We start from the raw sequence: 25,152 nt of genomic DNA on the forward strand, positions 1-25,152 counted from the left end.
CCTGTGAAGGCCCCCGCGCGACTGTAACGTGAGCAAAAATCCGTGTCAGGAGTGTGAATAAACAGAGGAGCGGGGAGCATGTGTCAGTCAACGGGGGCGCGGTGCTGAGCGGCGAACGTGACGAGATGAACTGCTGTGTCGAGGTCTGAGTCACTCTCGATGTGCGTGGAGCAGCAGAAAGCGGGCAGGAGCAGCAGTCTGGCTGTCAGGAGGAGGAGGGGGGGAGGAGGTGGCGGGGGGGGGGGGGGGGGCAGAGAGAAGAGCGGAGCGGGAGAAGGACGCAGTGTGGGCGGGTTAAGCAGCGCCGAGAGGGAGGGGACGGACGCCAGCGTAATATTCCCACCGTTTTTTTTCCTCCCCTCCTATGTGCAAGCTTAAAAAAACAAGGACATCCATCGGTCTCTCTCCATCCTCCTCCTCCTCCTCTTCCTCCTCCTCCTTCTTCTTCTTCTTCTTCACCTCCTCTCCTCCTTCCTCACATCTCATCAGAGGAGTCGTAGCGCCAGGCTGACAAAAAAAAACCAAACTGAAAACACCCTGTCATTTCTTGGGCGTTGAGAGCCGCCTGTCTCACTCTCACTCCTTCCTTCCTTCCTTCCTTCATTCCTCCCCCCGCCGTCATCCGGACTTATTTTGATTCTTCTGGCGGAGGAGGGGGGGGGGACGTTCGCTTCGGAGAAGAGCCGAGCGGAGCGGCAGGGGCGGATGCTGCGAGCGTAGCGGCTGGGTACCAACCGGGAGCATCAGCGGCGCACTCAGCACGGTAATGTCACGTCGGCATGTCCGCCTCTCCTCCGGCCCGGACTGTCACGATGTGGCAGCGGCAGCGGCAGCGGCCATGGAGCTCCGCAGCTCCGCAGCCCGGACCGCGGTGTGTGTTGTGTGTTGTGTGTTGTGTGTCAGCAGCGGGCTGAACGGTGCTGGTGATTGTCGCATAGCATGATCCCGGCGCTGGATGTGTGTGCAGCCTGAGCAACCTGTGAACAGATGGAGTCTGCTGTCGTCCTCTTTTGGTTTATTATTCAGTGTGTGTTGTCCTGGAGCCTGTCAAGGACTGCAGCAAACCCAAAAACATAATGCAAATAAAATAAATGTAGCTAAAGATTTCATATGTCAGAGAGAGCTGAGACCTTATTACTTCTCATTTGTGGTCAGTGCCTCAACACAGTATACTGCATTAAAAATATATTAAAAAAGAAAAAAAAGCCAACCAACCACAATGAGAACAGCTCTAACACCCACACAGCCACTTGCAAAGCCTCTTCCAGTGACACACTCATGACCAGGTATGTGCATACTCTACTGGCTCTCCGGCCGCCGGCGTGTCAGCCTCGTATGGAGAAACGCCACATATCAGCATTATGGCATCTGGATTACTGGGCTCATTCATGCAATTCCAAATTCAGCTCATCCTATGGTGTCTCTTTACGTGCAGGTCTCCAGATGTTACATGCATGACACTTGAATATTGATGCTCTTGCACAAGCAGCGATGTGAAACCCCGTGTGCACCGTCTGACAGGCCCGGTCTGCCTCTGTCTTGTTACTGTACCTGTCTCCTCCACTGCTGATCAGTTGTTGATGCATGTATTCCTCCCCCCCTCTTCTCCTCACCCCACCCTGTTGCCCCCTCTCTTTTTCCTCCCTTAGATGGACAGAATGAATTTTCTCTCCTTCCTCCTCCTTTGCTTGACTTCGGTTGCCACTGGCAACAAAGGTCAGTTCCTCATCCTTTTACTGTTAATTGTCAAGTATCATGGTTTACACTGCCATGGGAGCACGGAGACCTACATCTCGGGCTTTTTTATCCCAAGGCCATGGCTGCTTTGTCCTGAAATTATCCTAATGACTTTCTGCTATCTCTGCATTCCACACAGCTTCAGATTCTCACTCCTTATACGTCGCATTTGAACCTAAATATAGGAAAAGCTTTCTGTGTTTGCTGTTCGTGACCCAGCGTGCATGTGCCTGTTTTTTTTTTTGTTTTTTTTCCAGTGCTGTGACTCTGATGAGATGATAAATCTGTTTCCCCGTACACGGCAGATTCATCACTCCTGATAACCATGACTGTGATTCAACATCATTGTTTCAGTGATTATCATGCTGCGAGGAGGCGAGTGAAACAAACAGCGTGGCGGGTGAATGTCAGAGCAGGAGGCAGAGGAGAGCGGCGACACGGGAGAAGGCGAGGGGATTGAAGGAGATGGAGTGTCAGGAGGGAGAGGGGAGCGAGAGAGAGAGAGAGAGAGAGACGAGGGGGAAAATGTTAGGGGAGATGGAGGAGAAGGAGTCGAGACAGGAGAGGACGTGCCGAAAAGATGCAGGCCGATAAGGAGGGAGGAGGAGGAGGAGGAGGAGGAGGAAGGTGATGGAGAGTGAGAGGTGGTACGTGAGATCAGGTGACATGAGGGAGAAACGAAAGAGAAAAGTGTGACATACTGGAACATTTCTGTGCGTGCATGTGTGTGTGTGTGTGTGTGTGTGTGTGTGTGAGAGAGAGATCTCGATGGGCTGGGAGGGGTGAGGGGGGGCTGTGTAGTGATAGAGTGACAGAGAGTGGAGGCGAGCCAGGGGAGGCAGAGAGAGAGAGAGATGGAGCGAGATGCTTCTCAATCTGTAATCCCGAATGTAATCCACCGGCCTGATGCTCAGATTAATGCTATATAGCGGGGCAGAGGAGGGAGGGAGGAGATCAACTGAGGGGACAGAGGGCAGGAGATAAATGACCAAAAAAGAGACACACACAAGTACTGTGGAAATAGAGGAGGAGGAGGAGGAGGAGGAGATGTTGTCAGCAGGGTAGGATAAATATGTTTGACTCAGCCTGAAATCTAATAATTCATCTGTCTCAAACCAGATTTGCACTGAAAACTGCATAGTAAACATGGTCGGATCCCCCGATCCTCAGTCAAATATTTAATAAAAGATAATAATTCTGGCAAATTTAGACCTTCATGTCATGTCCTGTCAGAGCACATTAAAATCTTTGCTATTGAGGCTGTTTTATAAACGAATCTAATTTCCAAAATTTGATTAGAAAATATTTTTGTGGATGAGCCAGACAGTTGTTCAGATATTTTTTCAGGAAAAAAATGGCTGCAAAAAAAATAGTAATTTATTAGTTTTAGGTTGAGAAAAAGCCAGAATATATCTGAAAAATATCTGGAAATAGTTTCTAAAGACTGATTTTTCATGTTTGATTTATTTAATTGATCCAGTTTTTGAAAAACGGTGATATTTTCAAATTTTAGACGCTGCTTGATAAGCTCATGACTGACATTCAACACTGAATTGATGTTTGGCATATTCACATTTTTTAAATGCTGAGTCAGCCAATTTGAATAGATACAGATAGATTTTTTTATGTCAACTAAAGTGGTAAAATATTCAGATTAAAAGCTTCAAACCAGGAATCAATACGATCAGGAAAATTCAGATCTGAACTAGAACTACACCTTGAGCTGTACTTCAATGCTGCAGCTGGATAGAAATATGAAATATACTCTTTCAAAGTTCAGCGTTAGAAAAGTGGCCAAAAGTCATGTGATGAGGACATCCTGGCGTGCAGGCGTCCAAACTACTTCCTGCCTCCAGTGATCCATTTTTAAATGACTCCCAGTAATTACGATACATAATCTACCCGCAGCAGCTTGATACACCAGAGGTAAAACACCATCCTCCCCCTCTAGTGAAAGGCCTGGCCCTTCACATAGCAGAGTTACATTTATCGTAAGATTTGATTTCTCACAAATGTATTTGAAGAATCACCTTTAAAATTGAATTATGAATTTCTTTGCGCCACTGAAACAGTTTAGAATTTTGTAGAATAGCTTATTTTACACCCTATTTTACAAAAATTAAAAAAAATATATAAGCCATGAAACGCAATGCATAAAACTGCACCATGAAAAAGTTAATTTCCACGTATAGTCTGAAAGATTTTCTGGATCCGGCCCCCGACTTTGAAGAGAGGAAATTGTGATCACATTTAGATCCAACAGCTATTTTTTCCCTCTGTTGAGTTTCCTCTTGCAGACGACACGGCAAACAATTAGATCCAGTCAGATTTAGTGGAAAATTCACTGTGAAGACAACAAAGCAATTTCCAAACAAAAGTTCTGTGCCTCTCTGTCTGATCTGAAACTCTGTAGCTTCTGCAGTATAAGAGATTGGGGACAACAGAGCGAGGACACTGGCTTTTGTTTTCGCTTTTCTGGGGTGTAAAATCATCGTCCTTCTGGCTCATTAACTTGGCCTTTGATCATTCAGCGGAGAACATTCGGCGCAAGGATAAATAATTCATTTGCAATTAAAGGTTAAATTCCCAGTAAACCTCGGGCATTTGATTTTGACGCTGCTGTTTTTCCAGCGTGTTATTGTGAGGAACTGGTGGAGGGCCAGTCCAGCTGATTGATGTGGGGAATGTATTTCCTGTGTGCGTGTGTGATAGGGAGAAATCTGACCGGGTTTTGATTATTTTGTCAGCCGGGGCCGCTGTGCGGAGTGATGATTGACACGGGAGACGGAAGGTGGACGATGTGGAGGACGAGGGGAAATCTCAGTGTCTTTGTGGTCACGCATTTGCATACATTCTGTATTTTCCCTTGCTCGTGCACACACGCGCACTCCCCCCCCCCATCATGTCCTCACCCATAATGGAGTGTTAAAAATAGACACATTGGTCCCCTCCTAATTGCTCCATTTAACCCAAAGCCTCTTTGGTCTCTTCTCTGTGCGGTTCAGCCAATAAGCACAAGCCATGGATCGAGACGGAGTACCAGGGGATTGTCATGGAGAACGACAACACCGTGCTGCTCAACCCCCCTCTCTTTGCCCTCGACAAAGATGCTCCACTTCACTATGCGGGTAACACCAACTGCAAGGCGTAGTTGGATTTGAAAGAAGTGCACAGAATGGTTGAATTAGTAACTAATAATTAATAATTAGTAACTGTGGCACTCATGTTTTGAGTTTTAGCTTCCATTTCCAACCGTATTTCCCAACAGACTGTCTAGATACTAAAGAGAATGTATTCAGTCACAGAGTCCACTATTTTTAGAGCATCATAGTGTAATTCAATCCATCATTGCAGGAGCAGTCAGCAGCCCTCTGCATACTGATGAAATAACATTATGGCGTGTTTGCACTCGGAGTCCTGGAAATAACCGTGTTCAGTCAAACTATGAAAGATCAACGAGAATTACTCAGCAGCTCCCTTAAATTTACTGGGCTCGCGTCGAGGTAGAGATGAAAATTAGCTGTTTGAGCATGAACCTTTGACTTAATAGCAGCCAGGCGCGATTGGCCGCCTTTCCAGGGTTTTCGATATATTTTGAGTCACAGCCGCCGTCTGTTTCGCTCTGTGGTGATAATGACTGCCTGGGTGACGTGAAGCACCACTTAAACGAATATCCACATATCTGTGTGCACACATCTGCTGTCAGGGTCATTTGTATAGGCTGAGATCTGCCGAATGTTGCAGTGAATCGTCTCAATTGGTCTAATAACGGCGACGTTGCCTGCAGTCGTTTCACTGCAGGACGTGTCCATTCCCATAATGGCTCATGCGGGATGAGGTTCACCTCGACACTGGCCTGGTTAAGTTGAATTTGAAACAATATTCGTGTAGTTTTTGGAGATGTTGCTGCACTCATATCCTTAATTTTATAGGTTAGATGTAATGTGCTGTAGAGCAAGAAACATGAAAGACATTAAAATATCACGTTTATAAAAGGAGTCATCTGTCAGAAAACAGAAAGATTCCTTTTAACAGTGAAGCTTTAGTCTGGAGCAAATCACAGATTTCCTGAAAACTTTTTTTTTGCAGGATTGTAGTTTGACTTTAGGTGTATAGGGCATCAAAGCTTACAGTGTGTGACAAAGGCTTACAACGGAGTGCTTTAAAGATAATGAGTAAAGATTAAGTGATTCCACCTCATCACCCGGTTGAGGTGAGTCAGCATGGCGTTTTGAACTTCTCAGCTAAAAGTGAGAGTTTCATCAGTTCCAAGAGAAATTAATTAGAGGTTCATGTTCGGACAGATCAGAAAGTTTCAAAAAGTCCTATCAATATTGAAGATATGAGGAAGTTTTGTTGTTATTGCAGGTAAAAATCACCAAATTGAGTTATTTTCATTTTTGGAAACTTGCTTATCGTTGGTGATGTAACTCCCGCCATCTTCCTGCCTCTCGCAGGTGAAATCTGCGGCTTCAGGGTTCACAATGGCCCCTCGGGTTCAGGCACGGTCCAGTTTGAAGCCGTGGTCCTGGACCGCTCCACCGGGGAGGGCCTGGTCCGGTCCAAGGAGCCGCTGGACTGTGAGAGCCAGCGAGAGCACAGCTTCACCATCCAGGCCTACGACTGCGGCGAGGGGCCCGATGGAGTCAACAGCAAGAAGTCTCACAAGTTAGACCCCCTCCCTCCTCGTTTTCACAGCAATTAATGTTTCAGACAACGTGTCTGCGTGAGTCTTCTCCTTCTCGGTCCTGTAAAAAGTGTCTTCTCTCTGCTTGTGTTCGTCTTCCCACTCCTCCCCCTCCTCCCCTCCCTCCCTCCCTCAGGGCCACGGTGCATGTTCGTGTGAACGACGTCAATGAGTTCTCCCCCGTGTTCGTGGAGCGTCGCTACGAGGCCTCGGTCCCAGAAGGGCGTCTGTTCGACCGAATCGTGCGCGTGGAGGCCCTGGACGCCGACTGCTCCCCGCAGTACAGCCAGATCTGCTTCTATGATATCATCACTCCCAATGTGCCCTTCGCCATTGACAACGACGGTGAGGCGATTCTCATCTTGGAAATCAGGCAGTGGCGCTCTGAAGCTCACTGCGTTTAGCGTTCAGCCGCTTAATTCTTAAAACATGAAAAACAAGCGAGATGCTGCTGAGATGCTGATGCTTGGCGACGGAGTGAAAGATTTGCGCTCTCTGAATACCCCTCCCAGGTAGAGACCGAAACACGTTAAAATAGACTTTGCGTGGGTGGATTATTGTTCTGTCTTCTGCACAAATGTTGCAACAGCTGTTGGGTTGAATATAGCATTCTTTTATACGCGGCTTCTCGTACAGTTCATACACCCTTCTTCAGGAAAACGGGACAACTGTTACAAACTGTTGTTGTGCCCGTCGACCGCAGGTCCGCCGTGGGTATTTCATAATGTGACACAGTGGTTGGGCAGCTTCGGATTTTAGCATGACTCTGCAAATTCAGGGTGGACCGGGGTGATGAGCGGCTGGCTCCTGCTTGCTGTGCTGGACTGGTACGGCCACACAGAGACCTTTTGTTCCAGCCTTGTTCCGACGCCGTCAGCTCTGTTGTGTTTTCCCGTTATTCCCCCCACTACTCCTTGTCTCTTTTATTCCTTCAATGCTCGTCTCACCGTGTCACAGCATCGTCTTTCGTACCTATTGTTTGTCAGCTGGCATGAAGGGAGACGTCAGCCTATCACAGATGCTCGCTGTTGATTTACCTTCATCCCATCAAAAAATACTGGCAAAGCTTTCAGTTTTTATCCTGGCCTTTGCAGTTTATGTTCCTCTGTTTTTTTTTTCTTTTTCTTTTTCTTTTTTATGTGGGACAACCAAACAGGATGCTGGTAATGCACCTGAACAGTATTACACGGTTTCCAAATGAGTCTCCTTGAGCCTGCCTATTGATTACACAAGCTTGTTTTTGATGACTGACCCGCTTTTTTTCTTTTTCCGCGTTCGTCTTTGTCTCATTATTTCTCCTCCTATCTTTCTTCCTTTCTCTGCTCCCCGTCTCCAAGGTAACATTAAGAACACGGAGCCTTTGGATTCGAAGCGGCAGCGCGTTCACACCTTCTGGGTGACCGCCTTTGACTGTGGGAAGAACCGAGCCCAGGCTGACGCCCAGGTCGTCGTCACGGTCAAGCCGTCCTGCAAACCCGGATGGATCGGTAATCAATGTCACAGATCCCAGTTTTCCCTCTCCTTACAGTCGACTCTTGATTTGGTTTGAGTGTGTGTGTGTGTGGGCCGCTGTCTCCTGAATGAATCACTTTAGCTGAAATTTGAAGCTTAAAATGAGTTAAACTGGATATAATTTTTAGATCTTAAATACTGTCACCAAACCTTGTTTTGGTTTGGGTAAAGAGAATAAAGGTAACCTGGAATTTCTGAATGATCCTTTACGGGAACGCTTGCTTCATCTCTTCTGTGTGTCTGGTGTTGTAATGGTTTTCAGGATGGACCAAACGTGTGGAGTACACACCGGGGTCAGGCAGCATCCCCCTGTTTCCCAGCCTGCACCTGGAGACCTGTGAAGAGACGGTGTGGAACATCCAGGCCACCGTAGAGCTGCAGACCGGACACATCGGGAAGGGCTGCGACAGGGACAGCTACTCCGACAGATCGGTTCGACGGCTGTGCGGTGAGTTCTGTCCTACGCCTGAAGACACAGGGCCTGGTGGACGTCAGACGTCAAACCTTTCACTGATCTTTCTTTTCAACCAGGTGCTGTGCGAGGAGAGGTCGACCTCCTCCCCCCTCCTTCTCCCGCCGCCAACTGGACCTCCGCTCTGCCCACCCTCCCCTCCTCGGACTCGTCCCTCGTCTTCTCCTTCAACGGGTCCAATCACGTCGCCGTGGTGCCCGACTCGGTGGTGTCCGCGCTGTCGGGCGACCACTTCACGCTGCAGCTGTGGATGCGAAGGGGCGGCGCCAACATCCAGGCCGCCGCCACTCAGACCAGAGGAAGCCGCAAAGAAGAGGAGACCATCGTGTGCAGCACCGTCAAGAACGGTATCTGAAATTCAACTTTGGTGAAATGTGAAGGGAATAAACAGAACGCAGCGGAATGTCTTATTATGGAAGCTAAATCACTGCGGCTTCTTCACTTTTTCACCCACTTATGAGTCATTTAACACGCCGGAGGTTGTAATTTCAAAACATGACCTGCAGGGAAAACGATGCTTGAATGAAAGAAAATAAACTGTTTATGGCTCCAACAACGACCGTCAAGGTGCTCTTCAGAAAGGCATTTAACCTCCAGCTGCTCCGCCTGTGCAGCCAAGTGGACAGCAGAGGAACACTAAAATACTGTAATTGTGCCAAGAAGAAAAAAAAAAAAAAAAAAAAAACTCTGTCTGTGCCTCTGTAGCAGCGTCTCAGCTGCCGGACAGTGAAACAGAGATTCAGATCTAGAATCAACTCATTCCACGTTGTTTTATCTGTAGATATTTGCTGAGGAGATGTGGAAAAGATGAAAAGGTGTTTGGAAGTGACTGTTGCTGTGCTCCCCTGCAGACGACTCCTTCTCCCACTACTCCCTCTCCGTCCACGGCTGCCGGCTCTCTCTCTTCTACTGGCCTGACGTCTCAGCCGCTCGGCCCGTCAAGTTCCTGTGGAAACTGGAGCAGGTACTGTGGGAACTGCGGCTCTCGGCTTTGATGTTTTCCCTCACATGGTTTTTTTTTTTTTTTCATTTCCACCTTGAAATTAAGCTCAATTGGAAGGAATTACATTTTTTTTTGTTAGTTTTCATGTCTGTGTGAAGCCAAACATCAGACTCCTGTCTCATGGGAGAAGCAGCTATCGTTTAAAAAAGAGAGAAAAGAGAGAAAATCTACTTTGACGCAACCTTTGAACTTTTCCGAATGAAAGACTTTTCTTCACATTCCAAGTTTTCTTTTAGGCAACTCGATAATTAATACACTCCGCCTGTAAATGAATTCCTAAAATGAATCTCAATCATCAGCATGACCATATGTTTGAGCTATTTTATGTATTTTATACCAGTTATATATATGTGTGTGTGTGTGTGTGTGTGTGTGTGTGTGTGTGTTCTCGTATTTCTATCCTTGTTGGGGCCAAATGTCCCCACAAGGATAGCAAAACGTGGAACGACGTGCCTTGTGGGGACCTTTTTCTGGTCCTAAGTAGGAGAAACAGTGTTTTCTTGACCATGTTGTTGTTACTGAAAAAAGTAAAAGTGCAAAAACATTTCTTTAGGGTTAGGCTTTGTTGTGGTGTGGGTTAGGGTTAGGGTAAGGGTCAGGGTTAGGGGCTAGACATGAATGGGAGTCAATGGAAGGTCCCCACAAGGATAGAAATACGAGACTGTGTGTGTGTGTGTGTGTGTGTGTGTGTGTGTGTGTGTGGTTTTGTTGTGAGCATGAGTGTTGCAGTGGTTTTTGTTTTTGACTGAAGCCATTTGTCCCAGACAGATTGGAGTCACATGGATTAAAGGATGCTGAGCTGATACAGAGAAGATTTGTAAAATCCCCCCCTGTCTGAACCACGTTATCTTATTACTTCACTATTTCTTCCCTGGTCCGGTTTTTTAAAACTCTCCTTGTGGTATTGTTTCCCTCACCACATCTGTATAAAGATCTTTAACAAATGTGCACTTAATGTAAGACAGCTTATGGATTTAAAACTGAGTGAGGGTTGGTTTCTGATGCACTCAAAAGCAACTTCCAACTTGGCCAACTTTGAAAATAGTAGCGAATTAATACAAATAATTAGATTGAAAAAATTATTTCCTGCCCAAGAAAATAACTTCCTTCCGAGAACATGTTGATTCATGTAATGGGATTTTGGCTCTTCTTGTTTCCAAACCCAATAATCATCTAACGAGCCTCAGCTTTAATCTGCTGACCCCTCGGAAGGGGGGGCGTATAACACTTAAATCCAAATTCCAAACCCCAGGATAACAAAGAAATCTCGACATACAACACGACTGAACCGACTCAACAAGACGCATGCAGCATGCAGTCACCAACAGGCAGCAGCATCCAGCCAGCCCGACATGAAGACAGAGGGGAGGGGACTGTGGACTGTGGACTCAGGTTTGTGCGAGGAGGGAAGAAAACTGCTGATCACACCGAGAAAGAGAGCAGTATAAGCATAACTGATCCCCGCATGTGAGGCTGAGGGTAAATATGATTAGTAAGGGTTAAATCGATGCAGAGGAATGATTTCATTAATGAAGTGTGGTATCTCTCTTTCTCGTAGCCACAATAAGAAATGGAAGATGGAAAAGAACAGTGCAAGATGAGGAAATGCTTTGTTAGAAATAATGTCTGGAGCTTTAACCTGACTGACTTGACCTGACTCTGGAACACAGACCAGGACTGTGTTTTCCTGTCCTTTCAATATATGGTAGCTATTATATTTATGCAAAGCTTCCCTCCTGTACTTTCTGGTAATTGGTGAATAATCTCAGTATGCCTGGCAGATCCTCCTCCCTCAGCTGTTGTTCCAGCTCTGATCTGATCGGGCTTCATGTTTTTCTCTGGCGAACAGGTGTGCGACAGTGAGTGGCATCATCTTTCACTCAGCGTCCAGTTCCCCTCGGTGACCCTTTATGTGGACGGCGTGACCTTCGACCCCGCCCTCATCCACGACAACGGAGCCATCCCGAACCCCGCCCCCCGCCAGAGGATGTTCATCGGAGCCTGCTGGGGTGAGAAGCTGGCAGTGGATCCGCAAGCCGATACGCGTTTTTAACGTTTCGCTCCGTCTTCAAGACGGCTTTATTCCTCACACAAAGGCCGCCAGCGGCGCTCGCGCTCCTCTGCTTCACTCCTCCGTCACGAAAATGTCACCGGCATCAAATATCAGCGAGAGAATGAAGGCGTCAATCTGCGGCAGGTTACAAAAAAAAAACCCAGGAGGCCTCCTTTAGCACGGGGCCCTTCTCGTCGCTGTTTTCACTCACTTATAATTTGGGCTGAGGCATTTTGTCTTTGAGGGATAATAATATAACTGACTTATCAATTATTCAGGCCAGCAAAACAACAGAAGGGCCAGACAGCTATCAGCCACTTACACCCCAACCGCTGGCTAAAATGGGAAGCTCTGGCTGCCAATTATCAGTGAAACACACACACACACACACACACACACACACACACACACACACACAGACTTTGCTGTGGAAGTCACTGTGGTGCCTGCGCAGCAGCAGCTGCTGCTGGATAATGAGGACATGCTGCATTTTTGAAGATTGTCTGCACTTTTTTTTTCCCCTCCCTCACTTGTGTCTGCTTGTTATTCATTTCTATATACATTTTACATGTTCCTGTCAGCCTTTGGCGCCTTTAGATTTCCTCTCGTTCCCTTTTTTTACACCTCACAACACTGACACGTCTCAGCGCAGCTCATCTTTGTTATCTGTGTTCCTCTTTTCCTCTTGCCCCGCTTGCCGCTTTTCCCCCCCGCAGAGCCCGAGGAGAAGCAGAAGGAGATACTAAACAACACCATCCCAGAGGGTAAAGACTCAGGTGACCTCTTTGTTTCACACTGCTGTCGCCGTGAGGGTGTGCGGTCTGTCGCTCTGCCATGTCACCGCGGTGTATTTTTAATGTGCACGTGAGAGGCTATAGGCGGTGATACTGACTCTGTGTGTGTGTGTGTGTGTGTGTGTGTGGACACTTTAGTGAAGTACGTGGGCGGCTACCATGGGCTGCTGTCCGGGGTGACGGTGCGCCCGGGCAGCGTGGAGCCTCACAGCGTGGTGGAGTGTCTGTACGCCTGCAGGGAGGGGCTGGACTTTGGAGACCTGGAGACGCTGGGCTCCGGCATGAAGGTATAACGCCTGAGTGAGTGGCGAGCCGCCGCAACACAGTCTGCTCTGATTAACTTCCATATCAAAAATCCTCAGCTATAAGAACAGCTGCACTATTCAGAATGTGCCTCTTCACCGATAATAAACTAGATTTATTCATGATTCTGTGCAGCTGCATGTTGGAGGTTGTTTACAGAAAATTTAATGATACTTCTACTCCTATATATAAAAATATCAACCATAAAACCCAATACATTGTATTACCACAATACCAAGTTGATAGCAGTGACACTTTTGAAAATAGTTGGGGCCATGTTTATTATCGCTGCTGTTCCTCATGTCTGCTTCTTCACATCATTTAACTTAGTTTTGTGGATTACACAGCCAGCTGCATTCACGCTGAAGTGTTTCTGTGGCCGTGCAGCGTTTCCCCGTCACAGAGTCATGTCTGTTTTTGATGGAAGCGCTGCCTGAGGGCCCAGAGATTACAATCACAGAGTGTTGACCTTCAGAGCTTCCTCTGTGTTGTCTGCGTCGGGATGTTATGATTTCACGTTGAAGATGAGTTTTCGTTCAATTGTTCTGTCATTTTTAGACTTCTGTAGATAGCTGATAACGTCCATAATTAAATCTGAGAGGCTCTTCCACTCTGAAATGCTATTTATGTTCTGCATCAGGTCACTGATCTTGCAGGTATTAAGAAGTTCCTCTGACTAGTATTCTATTGTCCTTTCCACTTAGCAAATGTTTTCAAAAGGTCAAAAACGATACAATATATTTAGCTTTTAATGCAAACACGAGGTTGGATTTCTGAGCTTACCCTTTAACCTTCTAGGTCCACGTGAACCCCAGCCAGTCTGTGCTGGTGTTGGAGGGAGACGACATCGAGAGCTTCAACCGCGCCGTGCAGCAGGTCACCTACAGGAACTCTCTCCGCTTCGCCACCCCCGGAGTCCGCCCCCTCAAGCTCACCACCTCGCTCAGGTACGAGAACATCGCTGCACATAACGGTGGCGATTTCATAAGCAGAAGACTGGGCTGAAATGCAGTTTTAGGACTGAAATTCTAAATGTTCACCGAGGGAAATGTGGTAACTAACTAGATTCACATGGCGTCTGACTGCAGAGGAAACATTTGCTCTCTGTGTGCTGTTTAAACATCATTTGTGAGAAAAAAAGGAAACCAACAGACGCTGCGGAAGAGAGAAATTGACACTGCAAATGTAAATTGTATCTCCAGAAAGCTCCCCACGTCGTAACTGTCGGATCAGACACTTCTGAATTGTATGAACAGCATTTGAGAGGTTTTTTTTTTTTCCACGACAGTCAAAGTGTCACTGCGGCTGCTTCGTCCTCTGACATTGAACTCATCAGACGCGGACCTTGTCTTGACTGAGAGCTGATAAGGACCGGCGCAGCACGAAGGAGATAAATATATAGAGAATATACCAAAGCAGGAGATAACAGGCCTATCTTATCTCTTTTTACATTCTGACACTGGGGACATTTTTATTTGACAGAGTGAAATTCTGGTGAAAAATAGTTTTTTTTTATTGTTACGCTGGGCTTGTTCGAAAATCCACTTCAAGAAAATGATTTATTGGTCGTTTTCTTTGTAAGGGTAGGTCTACTTGTACATCCTTTGAGCGGATTTTATATGCTAATTTGATTATATTATATTTTAAGACACTATTAGTTTTTATTTTGTGATTATTTTCAAAATTCAATATGAATAAACATAATATATGGAATAAAATGTCTTTGAAAATGTAAAAATAATCACAGCTACAAATAATTGATAATTTACAGCAACAAATATTGAGTGAAGAAGTTGTTTGTCTTTAGATTTTAATTCTTATTAAATGTTAAAATATATATATATATATATATATTTTAAAACCTTATACACTATTTAAGTTTTCTGTTCTTTAAATAAAATGTTTTGTGCCAAAATGTGTTGTACTGTAAATATAAGTAACAAGGCTCAATGGGCATATTTTATAAATAGACATGCAGATGTGCAAGTATGTTAGAGGTTTCCTTTATTAAAAAAAAATATGTTAAATAGTATTTAGATAAATTGTGGGCTCTGCCATTTTGACATTTTTCATCATTCTACAAAGCCCGACTGTCCTCAACAATGTCAGTTTGGAAATAAACAGGATAAAATGTAAAAGTTATTCAATAAACTGTGACCAAAAAAAAAAAAAAAAAAACACTGAGCAGGTTTCTCATAATGAAACAGGGATGAAGTGCAAACGGCACCCTCTGATCCGGCGGTTCTGCACCCTCGGAATAACGCTGTGCAGCTTCGCAGCTTCGCACAGTCCCAGAGAAAACCTCTCACACCGGTTCAGCGATTCATCGAGCTGAATCACCTGCCTGTGAAATAAAAAGTGCACAAACTGTGATTCCGGGTCAGTGCTCAACTATGCTTAACAACTGTGAACTGCCTCTCTGGCTTTAGCAGTCACTTTTAGCTGATTAAATATTAATACACCCCGGGAAGTACAGTCGGTTTAGTGCGTATACTTTCTGCTATGTTGTGTATTCATACTGAAACTAGCAGCCGACCGACAAATCACGTTTCATCAGACTCTCAGCGGGTGCTCATATTCTTATTCCCGTCCTCAGGGACTGCTGTTTTAGTCGCCTGCTTATGAGATTTACATGATTATCAGCCGGTGGCTGCTTTTAAGGGCTCAAAGATTCAAGGTCATGGACAGATTTTTGCATTTTTTTTCTGAGTTTTTGCTGAAGTGTACCATCGTATTTATTTGGGGTTTTTTTTCCTCTTCTATTTCTACTTCCTCTTCTTTTGCTTTTTTTTTTTTTTTGGTTTACTTCAACGTGTTTGATTGCGTGTGTGAAGATTAGACTGATTTGAGGCCAGGAGTTACCCAGATGGCTGAACAGCAGGCCCTTCTGGAGAGGCCGATAGAAGCAGCTGCTCACTGTGATAGTGAAAAAAATAACACACAAGCATCCAGGCACACATTTCACACATGTGCACACACACACACACACACACACACACACACACACACACACACACTGCTTAATCCCCTTTCAGATATGATGCAGAAATTTACTACAGATGAATAAATATATATTAGTTCACTGATTTAGTCTTCCTTTCCGGCAGGGAAATTGAATTTGTAACAGCAGGCTGCTGTGGCTTGACATTTTCTTGTTTGTGATTTACAACAGAGCAAAGTTAAGACAGTAATAATAGCATAAACACGACTGGACTGACAGAATGCAGCAGTGGATTTAGAGCAATGCGTGTGCGTGTGTGTGTGTGTGTGTGTGTGTGTCACAACGGCAGCCAGCCACAACGTTGGTAATGCATTTTGTTCGCAGTGGTGCTTCGTAAAAAGTGTTCTGATTGGATGGTGTGAGACTAACATCTGGTGACTCGGTGCTTTGCACATTAATAAAAGAAGTTTAAATTCTATTCAGGAAGCCAGAAATGTGAACCCTCTCTGTTACTCTGTTAGTTTTCGATGCTCCGATGTGTTTCCCAGTCTTCCATGGGAGTGTAGGGAAGCTGAAGCTTTTCAACCTCACCAGACAAATCATGAATCGGACTTGATTGTGACACTTGATGTACAGAAAAGGTTGAGCTCAGTTGATCTGAATGATGCTTTCAGCTTGTTGTGAGGCGCTCTGGTGCATGAAAAAGCAGTGTGAAGTGTGATGAATTGCCCCGGGTGATGCTGCTAGAGCAAGCATTTTCACTCCTTTAACCTTCAGCTTTTTTTTAATTATTTGTTATTTGCACTTAAAAAAAGACATCAAATATAGTCAGGAGAAGCTTAGCAGATAGAAAAGAGGCACTTTAGAGTGTTTTGAATTACATCCCATCCCCACTCCAGAGCGAGGTTTTAAGAACTTCAAAACGTTTCAACAAACAGCCGTTTATTCAGAAATGTCTCCCTCTTCACAACGAATCAGTGACACTGACGCCGTCGGACCGGCTCCAAGCAACTTTCAACTGCAGCTACACCCGATTTCAGCCGAAACAAGTGAAGCAGGATGATGCTGCATCCATTTTAATCACGGCGGCGCCGGGCGGCCCCTTCACTGAATGTGCCACGCTCAGCAACCTTCCCGAAGTGAGAGGCAGGCTGTATTTTAATAAGAGATATGGTTCCAGTACAAGGACCTCTGTCGAGAGGGCTCACAGCGAAGTCTGAAAACTGAGGCCCGACGCTCGCACTGGAGGCGCCATGTTGCTGCGAGGAAGAGGAACTTCGTAAAAACAACACTGACTGTGTTACAGCGCCGCAGCGACGGCGCTCACCCGCGGGGGCGGAGGACGCTTAATGTGTGAGCCAAAGTGTTGGCATCAATCCAGTATTTGCAGTGATATATTTAAAAAAAAACAAACATATATCAGGCACATGGTGGTACTAAATACAAAGTCAGGTGGTTCTCATGAGGTGCTGGAGTGATGCTCAGTCCTGGGCCTCCATGTGCCGAAACTTCAACACACCTGACAGTATTGACTGGCTCGTTATCAGACTTTCTGCAGAGCTTCGTCATGATGCAGTCATTAGATTCAGGTGCGTTAGAGGGGGGAGACACTGAAGAGAAGGAGGCGTGCGGCCCTGCAGGACCAGGAAATCTCATCCCTCATAGTCTCTTAAACGCTAAGTTCGGGTCAACTTGTGGTTTTTCAAGCTTCAGCACGTCTTTCTTCCGAATTTGTTTTAGGATTAATTATGTTTTTTTGAAAGGACTAACTAGAAAAAAATAACGGATATGTAATTAACTGAATGTAATGAAAAGGTAAATGAGGCAAATTCAATCCACTTCAGTTACACTTCAATCAAAAAACTCACCTGTTAAAGCGTATAAATAAGTGAAAGTGATAATCCACTCAGGTAATTACCAATAACATGCTGTTATTGCCAGTCATCAATGGCGAACATAAACCCGTCACTCCATCTGCTTTCTGCCAGCTGTGCTTTGCAGTGATTGGTTAACGGATGGAGCCAGTTTGGCTTAAACTCTTCCTGACCCGCTGTGATTTTTGCTCCTGAAACTTTGTACTTTTTTCATCGAAATCCCATCTCTTTCCTGTCTAGATGTTTCAACGAGGAGAGCTGCCTGTCCCTCAAACAGCTGGAGGGATACCTGGTGGTCCTCCAGCCGGACGCCCCCCAGATCTCTCTGTCCGGCGTCGGCCCTCACCTGGCCCGTCCCGCTCCTGAATTCGAAGGCTCCCGCGGCGTCCCCCTCTTCCCCGAGCTGCGGATCGTCTGCTCCCTGTCTCATGCCGTGAACACAGCTGCACAGGGGATGGAGGGTGGAGGTGAGCCGCTGCTTCTTCACGCACTCATTTATGCGGACAGAATTCTTTTGCGCAGTCTTCTTCTTTGGATCCGGCCAGTTTCCGTCTCGGCGGCGGTGTCGGCGGAGCGATTCATGTGTGATTCTGTTTGAACGGCCTCTCAGCTCTGATGTCCGACGCCGTGGCTCACACTCTGGACGGCTGCGAGGTGCAGCCGCTCGGCGAGGAGCTGAACCCCGACAGGGAGGAGCTGCTGGTAGACATGGACGTGGTGCGAGAGAGGGGGCTGGAGATCATCAACACCACTGCTTACATCGCCATCACAGGTACGGCCATGACTGCAGCAAAAAACACCTGAAGTCACACATTCATCCATCTTTGAGACTCAACTAATCCAGTCGAGTGACTGGAGCCAGTATTGGTTGAAGGACAGGGTACACACTCTTTTCACAATTTTCCAGTCTAAAGAAGATAATTATCATAAAACTCTGTCAGTGATTCTGAATTCAAAACATCTTCATCAAACGACTATCGAAAAAATAGCTGCTTAGTGGGGCTGTCTGAGTTTTGTCAAGACACAACCGTCACATTTTGAGTAAAATCTTCTCAAATATAAAAGACAATCAAATTATTCGTCAACATTTCAAAAGCACCAGATTTAGCAGTTGTATCTGGCAATCTAAAATGATGACAATCAAAGAGAAGCATTAATGAATGAATGAATATTGACTAGGATATTAAAGGAATTACTAGCTATTACACATATTTTATTTGTAGGAGTTTTCCAGAGGGCAGCAGATAGAATTGGTGTTGTCCAGAGAGTTTGATGTTTTTACATCTGGATATAACTGTTTACTATACTTGCTCAGTGTAAATGTGTTTGTGGTTGTTTGACCAATTGACAAAGCACCACCTGTAACCAAAACATTGAAAGAGAAATCATTTTAACTGTATTTGATACTTTCCTTCAATAAAATACACATTACAAAACCATCTGATGCGGCATCACATTGCTGGCTGATGCACGTCTGAATGCTGCCACTACATCAAGGTGAGCACCATCAAGGCGAGGTTCAGGAGGAACGAATCCACTGTCTGCTTTCAAAGTACATCTGGTCCGATGTGTTTTCAATTACGCTGAAGTCGAAACACAGGTCAGAGCAAAGAGCAGCAAACAGGCCTCAGAAGTGCCGCAGCCTTGTTGAAGATCATGATTTGCGTGCACCACTGAGGAATACCTGCCACTGTTTTCCAGCCTTCATACACCGTGTGAGCTGCTGTTCTGGGCGTAGTCAGTGAAAAACACCACTGCAATCTTCTGGCACGCATTGTGCTGCAGTTCGTGAAGCACACAGAGCTGCTGTGGAGGTTATGCTGCAGAATGTACCGAACAGCTGTCCTGTGTTACGTCTGTCTCATTTTTAAATGCCTGTGTGAGCACCGAGTGGACCACATCACGATGCAAACCTACTTTTTTTTTTGGTCCCGCATCTCATGAGCGAACACACCACTCACTGTCTTTCTCTTTTCTCCTGCTTTTTTAAATTTATTTATTAATTTATTTTACATTTATTGTCCTAATACTAACCCTCATTTTCTGTTTTTTCCTTTTTTGTTTTTCATCTCCACCAGGCGCTGAGTCCATCTCCGTCTACGAAGACGTCCTTCGCTCGGTCCGGTACCGCCTGGCCAAAGGCTCGGCCCGCTTTGAGAGGCGGTTCCGCCTGTCCTGCTCTGAGATGAACGGCAGGTACACCAGCAATGAGCTGACTCTGGAGGTGCGTGGATTTATCACTCTCATCCTAATCGAGTGCTGTTGACCTTATGCATCAATGATACATTAGTTATATTTTCTTAAGTGTTATTATTAAAAGAGTCGTGATTTTTGTGAGCAGGCAAGACAGCGTCTTGGTTTGTATTTCTCTTAGGTGAACTTCCTACATTCCTTGGACAGTTTATACCACCCGTCCCACTTGCTGGCCTCCCAGCAGCAGTTTCTCCATCCGTCCCACCATGCTGGAGAGCTGAGTGGACACACCTTACCCAACCCACACCGCAACTCAGGTGACCTTTAAATATACTGAGATGTTTTAATGTACCTTTACAGAATATATTTCCCAAAGTGATTCAGTGTAAAAACATGAGCTGAACTGTGTTTAAAAGAAGCAGTTGAGATGAAGATGAGACTAACTAACAGTCAGCGACCGCCCAACAGGTGCTTCTCACGTTCCTTTCTTTCAAGCAGCCCGCAGTCGGCTGGCATGTTTAATTCAAAGTGAGAGCTTTCTGGGGGGTTTTTTTGTTGCAAGAACTTCAAAGGCTGCAGCCTCTTTCAGATAAAATCCTGCAGTAACGGACTTCAAGAATCACTAATCAAAAGACCTAGAGGGGATTAAAGGCTGCAGTGGTACTCTGAGGTGCTGCCTGGACATGCAGACCTCTGGAAGTAATCATGAGAAAATTTAAGTTGAATTCGGTATTTGATGTGGAGTGAGTGCTACAAACTGCTACACCCCTCTCATCTTCATTCCTGAAATATCAAAACGCACACAGCACACGGGTTAGTAAGTTTGGGGGATGTTACGTGAATGTTCAAACAGCGATGGTTAATTTGGGAATCTTTGTGATGCTGCAACCAATCCAGAGAGTTGGCCTGCACATTCTAAACCTGAGTCAGAGTGTGTATTCATGGGTTTGTTTCTTCTGGATGTTTAGAGACATAAGAGAGAATTTCACAAAAGCCAAGGTTTATTTTAGGACTTTGGTGTAGACTGTTAGCCTCCAGCCCGTCTGTTCCTTCTGAAGATGAAAAAATCTTTAAAAAACACAGCTCAGAAATATACTTTGTAATGTAAAAAAGTTTAACTAGAACTGATTCGTGAACGTTTGTGGGTGACTTTTTTTAAGCTAAAAATTGTTGATAGCATGAAAGGTATTCACAGCACCAGGCATTTTACAACCAGCTGCAATGCACAGTAAATCACTGTGGCCTGAAGGTTCAGTGTATAAGATTTATGAAATACCACCTTTGGACATCGGGTGGCTGTAGTGAGTCCCTGTTCTTAAGATTTTCGGCAGTTAGTTTTTTCCAAGAACTTGAGCCCATTTCACATTTATCAGTTTTACTTATTTTACTCAGTTTTTGTTACTTTTTTTGTGTGGGGGAGCTGAATGCAGCAGCAATAGGAGTGTAACTCAATGCACCACCTTGTGGTGAAAAGTGGAATTATAAATCTGATTCTGCTGTGGCGGACTAGTTAGCTTGTTAACATAAGTAGTTTCTCTACTACATCAAAATAACTATTTTCAAGTTGCTTTTCACATTACATGAAATTAATATTGAAACTGCAGACATTTTGTTCTGAGCTATATTTTTGTCTTTCTGTTTTATTACAGTGGTGCCTGGAGCAGCCACTGTCATCATCATGGTGTGCGTTGGTTTTCTGGTTGTCATGGTGATTCTGGGTGTTTTCCGAATTCGCTCCATCCATCGTCGAGGAGAAGGCTCCAGAGGCGGGGCTAAGGAGGGCAGCAGCCAGTGGGATGACTCTGCGCTCACCATCATCGTCAATCCCATGGAGGTAATCACCCCGTCATTGATCCATGTGATCAAAATCAAAAGGCCGCATCTTGTTTGCTCATGTCCGTTTTTTTTTTTTTTTTTCCCTAAACAACACGTCTTGCTCTTCCGCAGTCCTACGAGTCTCGCATGGGTATTTCTGCCGACACAGAAGGGGAGGGGGAGGAGGACGAAGAGGTTGCGGAGTCACCTGACGACGCCAGCGATGACCAGCGAATCATCATCAAGAAAGAGGGCAGGGACGCAAACGCCCGCCGCTACTGAGCCACATGTATCAGTGCACCAGTTCTCATGGAAACCACAAATCAGCTCACCAGTCACACACTCCGACACTTTTAATATCAACTACTGCTGACACCACTAGTATAAGGAATGTATGCTTACAAACACGACGCACAACACAGTCACTGTAACATCCTCGACACTCTGCGCCATGATTTTCCTTTCTCCAACGAGGGGCTGCTAATCTCCACCTAAATGTTTGATGGCACAATGTATACAGTTAATGTAAATCAAACCACCTGACTGAACCCCACCGAAATTACATGTGGTGCACCAGTTCTGAATCACAAAATGGTCATGTGTTTGTATAGTGTAACACCGATTGAATGAGATTGTTTTGTTTAAAGAAAATGAAAAAATGATTGTACTATATCTTTTGTTATCGAACACAGATTAAGATCTTTATTAAATGTAAACTGGAGAATTTTGCAACATACAGGCCTTGAGTAGATCCGTAGGCAACGATACGCGCCTTGATCCCAACTCATCTCTGAACCTCTTCATCAGACCGACTTGCCAAGTCTGTGCACAAGCTCTTCGCTCACTCTCTGCATCCTTTCTTGGCACATTCCTTCGCCACTTCCAAACAAAGAGTGAAGTCAGTGAGGTCAGACATCATGGTCACTTAGTCATAAACCCCGTAATCTGACTTATCCTCGCAGGCGTTTTTCTTTTTGTGTTGTGAGCCTTCAGTGCTTCGGCTGCATTCTGTCTGGAGCTGACGATAAGATTCAAGGACTGATCAACGATTCACCTCATCCGCTGCACAAGCCGCGACTCCTGCAATACTCCAAAAAATAAAGAGCACGGGTGTTCAGTGCATGCACATCACTGTGGTTTCTGCATCGGACTGGAGTGTTTGCAGAGTCTCGGCTTGTGCCACAAAATATGAAAGCATCACCGTGTACAATAAACCTGGTGTAAGGTGAGGCCTGAGCCCTCCTCATGGTGACTGCTGGAATGTCTCTCAATGACTCTCACTGCACTGTTTCACTCACCGCACACTGCTCCTACAGTAACTACGGGATGTCACATGAAAACACACACAAACACACATACACACACACTCCATGATGCTACCCCTGCTGTTTCAGAATGTCCGCTCAGCTTGGGCAGTTTTGATTGTATTGATTGTAATGAATTTTCTGTACATACAATGATGACTATTACAATATTATTGTTATTACTATTATTATTGCAGCCACCCTTTCTCTTTTTCTGCACATTTCGAGAGGTAGCTGATTATATTTTACTTCTTTTTTTTTCCATTCGAGCAGTCACCTTTACAGCATAAGAAAACAGTATAATAATAATAATAATAATAGTAGTAGTGATAAGGATGATAATCCATGGCTTGATGAGTGTCTCTTTATTTGTGTGTAATATTGTTGTAATTTAAGAACTTGTCAATATCTGAATCACAGAAAAAGGAGGGCACATTGTTGTCATACCTAAATGCGTTTCTCTATTTATATCTTTCGCACTTCCAGGTTAATTTTTTTCCCCCATTTCAAAATGAGACTTTCTTTTTTTTTTTTTTTTAATTATTGTTTTTCTATTTGCTTTTCACTCCATCTGGTATTTTTGGTTCAATGAATGTGCAACTGTGTGCTTCTCCTCACCTTCCCCTGCCCCTGCCTTTTCCCCTTCACCTCACCCTCACTCTCCCTCTGTGTCTCTTGCTGTCCGTCTGTGTAGCCTATCAATGTGCAGTGCTAAAGCTGTCAGTAAATAAAAGCCTGTTGTTTTTGAGTGTGATGTTAAGAAGGAATAAACATTGCATCGATGAAGAAGTTATATTATTACTATGTTACTATTGGGAGATTAACTGTAATTATTGATACAATGACAACATGGATTATGCTGACTAACTGTTATTGAGAACTGTCAGAAAACATTACAAAATTCATAATAAAAACACTATATGAGGTCTCCATGAGAGGATTTTCTTGTTAGAGGAGAAGTTCAATAATGGTTTATTTGTATATGGTCCAAACCTGGTCAAAACCTGTACTATTATGACAACTGCATCATTCAGTTTGAAGCATATATAAAATCACACCCTGTTTTGATTCTGTCATTGTTAACATGAGGTACAAAACCACTATATATTATACACTACTATTAAATCATTTTTAAATGATCAAATGTTAAAAAATAAGGTTGAAAGTGTTTGTCACTTATAGTCAAAATTTATGTTTTTAGTATTCTACTAAGTTTCAGCAGGACTGTGATATTTTGATTAGTGTCTAATTATGGCTGGGACAATTATGATTGGAATTTCCATGTGCTCTTTTGTAAATCTGTGCATGCTTGGATTTTATTTAGGTATTCCTTAAAGAAGTGAGTGTGTGTGTTTGTGTGTGTGTGTGTGTGTGTGTGTGTGTGTGTGTGTGTGTGTGTGTGTGTGTGTGTGTGTGTGTGTGTGTGTGTTCTCGTATTTCTATCCTTGTTGGGGCCAAATGTCCCCACAAGGATAGCAAAACGTGGAACGACGTGCCTTGTGGGGACCTTTTTCCGGTCCTAAGTAGGAGAAACAGTGTTTTCTTGACCATGTTGTTGTTACTGAAAAAAGTAAAAGTGCAAAAACATTTCTTTAGGTTTAGGCTTTGTTGTGGTGTGGGTTAGGGTTAGGGTAAGGGTCAGGGTTAGGGGCTAGACATGAATGGGAGTCAATGGACGGTCCCCACAAGGATAGAAATACAAGACTGAGTGTGTGTGCGTGTGTGTGTGTGTGTGTGTGTGTGTGTGTGTGTGTGTGTGGGGTGTGGGAGGATGAGTCTCCCTCACAGAGTATGAACCACAGCCCCAGAGGCTGTAAGACCTAAGCAAGAGGCACTGTTAGCCAGAGAGCAGAGATTATCTGACCATAGGACCGTAATAATCCATACACTCCATCGAGCTATGCTTTATTTCAAAAGTGACCAGAAGAAAGCCTTTATTTTCAGCTAAAAATAAGAAGGCTTGTTTTCACTTCGCAAAAAGGTGTATGGGAGGTTCCCAAAATGTGTGGAGGAAGGTGAGGTGAAAATTTAACTTTTCAGCCTTCAAGGAAAAACACTGTTGCACACACCTCATCACCTCAAGAGCACCCTGCCCACAGTGAAACATGGTGGTGGCAGCATCATGCTGTCAGGATGTTTTTCAGCGGCAGGGACTGGCAGACTGACAAGGGAAAGATAGATGGTTCTGAATACGGGGATATTCAGAAAACCTGAACCAATCTGTAAGTGATTTGAAACCAGGACGGAGGTTCACCTGCCAACAGGACAATGAAGGTTTAAGGGAAACCATGTAACTGTTTAGCTGTGATTGTGGCTCTACAATGTATTGACTTTAGGGGTGGATACTCATAGACATCGATATTTTGTTTCTTTGTCCTATTTGCTGTTTACTTAAAATTAAAAAAAATGAAAGAATCATATTGAAAGTTTTAGACATGTTCTGTAAATTAAATGATACAAAACC

The 25,152-nt window shown here is 44.7% G+C and overlaps 1 protein-coding gene across 2 annotated transcripts; it reads left to right on the forward strand.

Moving 5' to 3' along the window:
• The first annotated feature begins 607 nt into the window (after window positions 1-607).
• On the forward strand, window positions 608-22,567 carry clstn3 (calsyntenin 3). 2 transcript variants are annotated; one of them, XM_030103085.1, is made up of 19 exons: window positions 608-763; window positions 1,650-1,716; window positions 4,743-4,865; window positions 6,195-6,405; window positions 6,561-6,769; window positions 7,762-7,911; window positions 8,199-8,384; window positions 8,468-8,755; window positions 9,260-9,372; window positions 11,261-11,420; window positions 12,181-12,240; window positions 12,397-12,545; window positions 13,360-13,508; window positions 17,617-17,843; window positions 17,987-18,148; window positions 19,455-19,600; window positions 19,751-19,886; window positions 21,219-21,403; window positions 21,517-22,567. In XM_030103085.1, the coding sequence occupies exons 2-19, from the start codon at window positions 1,650-1,652 to the stop codon at window positions 21,664-21,666; spliced, it is 2,871 nt and encodes a 956-aa protein (XP_029958945.1). In that variant the 5' UTR covers window positions 608-763; the 3' UTR covers window positions 21,667-22,567. The 2 variants fall into 2 exon arrangements, with proteins under 2 accessions (XP_029958945.1, XP_029958946.1); XM_030103086.1 differs by having other exon boundaries at window positions 12,181-12,228.
• Window positions 22,568-25,152: the final 2,585 nt, after the last annotated feature.

The sequence above is a fragment of the Salarias fasciatus genome, chromosome 11 (assembly GCF_902148845.1).
Source record: "Salarias fasciatus chromosome 11, fSalaFa1.1, whole genome shotgun sequence".
NCBI lineage: Eukaryota > Metazoa > Chordata > Actinopteri > Blenniiformes > Blenniidae > Salarias > Salarias fasciatus.

Bases quoted from the DNA above. Each gene is read 5' to 3' on its own strand.
- clstn3 (XM_030103085.1), top strand. From the start codon at position 1,650: ATGGACAGAATGAATTTTCTCTCCTTCCTCCTCCTTTGCTTGACTTCG. The intron at 7,912-8,198 runs GTAATCAATGTC...AATGGTTTTCAG, and splicing joins CTGCAAACCCGGATGGATCG to GATGGACCAAACGTGTGGAG. The intron at 12,546-13,359 runs GTATAACGCCTG...TTAACCTTCTAG, and splicing joins CGCTGGGCTCCGGCATGAAG to GTCCACGTGAACCCCAGCCA.